Source organism: Balaenoptera acutorostrata, chromosome 14 (assembly GCF_949987535.1).
Source record: "Balaenoptera acutorostrata chromosome 14, mBalAcu1.1, whole genome shotgun sequence".
NCBI lineage: Eukaryota > Metazoa > Chordata > Mammalia > Artiodactyla > Balaenopteridae > Balaenoptera > Balaenoptera acutorostrata.
Genome location: NC_080077.1, coordinates 68,543,568 through 68,549,567, shown reverse-complemented (window position 1 = coordinate 68,549,567; position 6,000 = coordinate 68,543,568). Strand labels below are relative to the sequence as shown.

General features: G+C 35.5%; 1 protein-coding gene across 7 annotated transcripts in view; it reads right to left on the bottom strand.

Moving 5' to 3' along the window:
- Window positions 1-661: 661 nt before the first annotated feature.
- MAP3K7 (mitogen-activated protein kinase kinase kinase 7) overlaps window positions 662-6,000 on the bottom strand; it is a 65,761-nt gene continuing 60,422 nt past the window's right edge. For 2 of the 7 annotated variants that reach the window (XM_007195965.3, XM_007195966.3), the window contains one exon: window positions 1,917-5,148. In XM_007195965.3, the coding sequence (XP_007196027.1) occupies window positions 4,968-5,148 (181 nt within the window). In that variant the 3' untranslated portion in view covers window positions 1,917-4,967. Of the gene's footprint in view, window positions 1,410-1,916; window positions 5,149-6,000 lie in introns of those variants that run through there. The other 5 variants (XR_009005168.1, XR_009005169.1, XR_452326.3 and 2 more) reach the window with 5 other exon arrangements.

Below are 6,000 nucleotides of genomic sequence, written 5' to 3'. Positions count from 1 at the left end.
TCTGCGTATTGTTTTGTGGTATAATCAACCTAATCTTTCCTTTTTTGAGCAAGCAAAAAGCAGCTACAACCTAAAAAAAAAAAGGAGAAAACTTTTAAAAAATTACATTTATGAAGCATATTTGCTGAAAACCACCAAGTACTTACTAATGTTACTTGCCATGTCCATTCACATTTCTAACACCTGAAGCAATACATATACAAATATACTTACTTTAACAAACAAATGCAAGGGATTTTGTGAGTGAAGTATTAAGGTTCTGTAAGAACATAAAAATAAAGTGATCTTAAATGTTTCAGAAGATGGTAACATTGCACAATCAAGCAGGCCATACTGGACATACCTACAGCCCTCTAAAACCTACATTTGCCCTCAAAAACTGATACTGAAAGATTTTCAAGCATCACTAAAAATGGTCTAATTAAAAATTCCTGGGACTTCCCTAGCGGTCCTGTGGTTAAAACTTCACCTTCCAATGCAGGGGGTGCGGGTTCGATCCCCGGTCGGGGAGCTAAGATCCCTCATGCCTCGTGGCCAAGAAACCAAAAACATAAAACAGAATCAATATTATAACAAATTCAATAAAGACTTGAAAAATGGTCCACATCAAAAAATTCTTAAAAAAAAAAAAATCCTCTCAAAGGAGTTAAAATAACCCTTCGAGAGGAGAAAAAAGCTTAAAAAAAGTACATATTGTATCATTTATGTAAAATTCTAGAAAATGAAAACTATTTTATATTGTTAGAGAGCAGACCAGTGTCTGGGGCTTGGAGTGAAGGGAGAGATAGATGGCAAGAGATGAGAGAACTTCTGGAGGTGATGGCAATGACCAGGATGTTGGCTGCTGGGTGGTTTTACAAGTGTATACAATATGTCAAACTCAATAAATTGCACGCTTTAAATGGATGCAGTTTACCGTATAAAAATTATACCCCAATTATTCTTTAATAAGACCCCCACACCCGCAAAAGGGGCAAAAAACAAAACAAACCAAAAACAAGAAAACCTGGGCTAAGTCTCATTTTCCTGCAGAGTGGAGAACGAGTCTAAAGACCAAGCCTCACAGCCCCACGACCTGTAGTTCCATTTGCAGCGCATCCTTCAGGTATGTGGGTGCAGGGTGGGGCGGAAGACTGGAGATAACCTCACCCATCCAATAAGTGAGTGAAAGAGCCGAAGCACCTCGGGACTTGGTGAGCATTTTAAGTTACAGCACAGCCAAGTGGCTTAAAACACAGACTTGGCTTTAAAAGACAAATATGGGTCTCAATGTTGGGTTTAAAAGTGGTCACAAAGTCCCTGTGCCTGCAAGTTTAAAGTTAACTCACGTTCCCCTTCCTTTGTTTGCCATTCCATTTTCCTTCATGTGGGCTGATAGTGGCTGCTGAGTCTCCAGGCATGTAATTCTGCTGAAATCAGATGATGATGGAAAAGCAGACTCAGGCACAAGTCTTAACCTTTAGAAGCCTATTTTCCCACCTGTGAAATGGGAACACCATCTAACTACCATGTGACTGAAATGGACATGTCACTTGGCATTAGCCACAGCAGCTTGGTTTATCACAGGTGTCCAATAAATATTTGTTGAGGAATGAGTGAATAAGCAGGTATATTTACTAAAGTGAAGGCAGAGTTTATAAGAATGTGTGTGTGCACAGATGTGTAGGTTAGAGGGCTAGTAGGTTGATAAAGAAATGAAATACTTAATGTAATTTAGATAGACTACAAGAAATCAGGTTTCTAATGAGCAGAAGTGTAGTGATGTACACCGTGTTATACTTCATACAAATCAGGATTCACTGAAACTGTGAAGAGAATCCATTTAACCAAAAATTAGAATTGGAGGAAATGATGTATTAACTGGCCAATCACCCAGCCTCTCAAAAATCATGATTATGTTACAACAGCACTGAGTATTAGGATTACTGACTTTTCAGTTTTTATTCGATTTTGTATAACGTAAACATGCTGCTCGAGCAGAACACCTCACAGCTCATTTGCTGATATAAATCATTCACCATTTTTATGACCAAGTTTAGAGTAACAATCTGAATTTTATTACAAACAAAAATAAATCTAAAAAGCTTCCTTCAATTATACAGTATGCACAAGGATTTCTGCATCACATCATTTTACATAAAATGTTCTGCACGACAGAAGTAGAACTTCCTACCATTTGAAGAAAGGAGCTGACCACTGAAAACCACACACACAGAAAGAAACAAAAGTTTCACAGGGAAGGCCTGTGATCTGGCTACAGGCAGGAGCTGAAACTAGGAACATAAAAGAAACTTGCAGAAAAAAAAAAAAGACATTTGATGCTCTAAAATACTTCACCAAAAATAGTCAAACATTTGTAAACAGCTTTTAAACAGATCTCTTCAATATGCTATGTTGCTATAAGGTAAATATTCTTAACTGATTTTTATTTGACTCAAAAACCTATTTTTACTGCTGAGGAGTAAGTATTTCCCTGTAAGTTAGATAAAAGCTTTGTTTTCCTTCCCTGGAGGTAAAAATAAAATGTAATTAGGGCTTATTCAAGGATTGTTTGTGAATTTTTCAGACTGGGGCCTCTTAGATACTTGCTTGTCTGTTTGCTATTTCCACCCCAAAAAACGAGGGTTAGAATAAATGGTAAGACCAGAATTAATAACAAATTTGGCTCCTTGTTAATATCTCTGTTTGAAGGGTTGATGGGTGAGAACACTGATGAAACTGGCTGTGGATTTTAATCATCCCTGCTATCCTTTTCTCCCATCATCAAGGATAATAAGGACTTAAAAAATATGAGCTTGGCAACGCAAGTACTTAAAAACCAAGTAAGGCTGAATTGCACTCAGCGTACAGGACAGCTACAGTACTGAAAATCCCCAGGAACATACTGTAAACAAGCGAGCAAGTGTTCAACAGCCTTTTTTGCATTTGGCATCATGACTTAAAACTACTATTTTCTTCCATTTACTTATTTGGGATATTTTAATGAAGTGATTGCATGTAGTAATAACAATAATAAACTTTCTCTTTAAGTGTGTAGTGTATAGCAAAAACACATTCGTGACTAGAAATAAAATCTGAAATCTAAAATGATAAATCCTAATGGAAAAGTTCAGCCTTAGCATCCACGCTTGGCTACCTCATGCTCTGCGATAATTAGAAAAGTCTCTAAACATTGACTAGGTCCCTTTTGGTGGAGTGACAGATGTACAGACAAGCAGCAATACTATGGAAGAGTGAAGCTTTTCCTTAGTTATTTTCTGTGCCAATTTTATTTTACTATTAATACATTAAGCCTAATAACACTTTCAGCTAGGTAATTAAATTATTTGGGAATGAAAACCTCCTTTTATTTAAATGAAGTGATGGTTGATATTTATTTACCAGAAACTTTTTAATAATAGATTCTGAAAAAGCTAAAAATGACACAGTTTAGTACAAACTGTCCTTTACCTTTATTGCTTGTATACACAAGGAATACATTATAAAACTCAGTGGGAAGAAGAAAAAATAATGGAAGAAAAAGTTACCTGCTTTAGTATTTTTAAGAATAGTTTTGATAACTTCTTACATCAACTTGCTTATCTGAAATAGAGCAAAACTACAATACAATCACGATATAATTCTAATAATCACAGCAATTATGCTTTCATTTTAAATTTTCTCTTCATAAAACATTAATGCTATAAAAATGAGGTCGATGACATCCCTACTTAAAAGACACCTTGTACTGGTATCAAAATGTAATTAATTTTAATACCAACTGAAAAAATAGAGCTTATATAGTTTATTATTTCAATGAAGTTTTATTATTACTTTTATTTTCAAAGTTGGTAGCAAAGTTACTGTTAACAATATAAATTTTCTATTTATAAGTGAAATTCCTTTAAAAGTGTTGAAAGGCAGCAGGCATCCTAGGGTGGGCTTGCAAGGAAAATCAATCATTCCAGTATCAATAATAGGATACTTGATGAATTTAGATTTACTCCTTTAACTTCCTCATTAACTTGTCCTGATTTGCCAGGTTTTTTGCTCATTTGGTACTGTAAAAGAAATCTAGGCCCAAGCCTTTTGGCTGGAGCAATTATTTCCAATTTCCATGATTTCTCTTCAGTTTTTCAAATATACAGTAGAACAATCCAATAATCATTGCAGGAAGGAATGATCATTTAAGCTGGATCATGTTCATTTACCTTTTAATTTCATTTGAGGGATATTAATATTAGAGTCATAAAAGCTTTACAGTTTCAGCACACATACACGCAATCACAGAATTAAAAATCTTTATACCTTTAAAAAAAAAAGGGTTCCATTTTGTTCAATGTATCATAGACAAAGTTTAGTCTAATGAAATATGCTTTTATTAAATACAGCAGCCGCCACTTACCTTTAAATATTTCATGGATAAAGTTCAGTACTGATCCAAGGATGCTGGCATCAAAGCCCTCACTCTCAACTATCCCTAAAGGTTCTGTATTTCTATAATGTACCACCAATTATTCTAGATTTATAATACCCTGTCTTTATCTTGGTATATACCATCTTTTGGGAAAAAAAAATTACTGGTTTTTTGAGATGAGATACAAGAACAAAATCATTCTTGAGGTTCCACCTCGAAAAAAAGACGATGATTGCTCATAGCAGCTAGTTTTTGATACCCCTTTTGTTAGGCTAGCCTTCACACAACGAGCATGCATATACAGCCACGGTTTACTGCATCTGTTTTGAAGTTGAGAACTGCTGCTTATTCAAGTACAGATGCCCCCATGTTATATAAGGAGACAGTTGAATTGCATGTCCACCATGAGAAAAGGAAAATAAACGATGAAACAAATGCAGCAAATATAGGCAGCTGGCATTCAGAACACGCCAAAAAGCTAACACTCATGAATTGTCATTATAAGAGTTTTTCTTTCCTTTAAAAAAAAAGTCTTTCTTTGCATATTTTAAAATTTAACGGTCCCAGAGAATCATGAAGTGCCTTGTCGTTTTTGCTGCTGACTCCTGATGACCTCTAGTTGTTTTTTGCACTGCTGATAGTAAGTAGATAGGCTTTTGTTTTCATCTAAAAGCTTTTTATGTTCCTGTACCAGACGAGATGTATTTTGCTGGTCCTTTTCATCCTGGTCCAGTTCTGCAACTAGTTCTTGCCTAAAAACAAATACCACATATTACACAGGATGGAAATATTCATACCTTAATAGCTGATGATGGGAGCTCAATTAATTAGAACTTTTATTCTGGGTCTATCATTATGCATCTTAGGTACACTACTCAAATATAATTATGGGCTGGAATGGAGACTATCATCCGTTCTTCTGGCGTAACCATACAAATATCATAATCCTTTTAATAAGCAACTGTACTTAGATAAGTAGTGAAAACAGATAAAATGGTATAATAAAAGTGGCAGAAAATTTCATTTGGTATCCCTTTTGTGTAGGAAGGAAGAAAAAAAGGCTGGGAAGGGCTTTATCTAGCTATACTTGAAAATAACACTTGAAGTTTTAATCATTCACATTCTACTTTTATACTCACGTATTCGTATTCATATTCTGAAACCACAGTTCTATTTAACTACGGTGCAAAGTGGTAGCTAACAAAACATCTGCAAGCTAATTAAAATAGGTGCTATCCAACCTAAATCTCTTTCCTATTTTAAAATAATGAGAAGAATACAAAATACCACTTTTGAACCACTTACTCTTGCAAACGTTTTCGGGAAAAACCAGAGTCTTTTATAGGCTGATAAATTTTTTTTGTTTTTTAAAAAATTTATTTATTTATTTATTTATTTATGGCTGTGCTGGGTCTTTGTTGATACGCATGGGCTTTCTCTAGTTGTGGCTAGTGGGGGCTGCTCTTCATTGTGGTGCGCAGGCTTCTCATTGTCGTGGCTTCTCTTGTTGCGGAGCATGGGCTCTAGGCGCATGGGCTTCAGTAGTTGTGGCATGCGGGCTCAGTAGTTGTGGCTCGCGGGCTCTAGAGCGCAGGCTCAGTAGT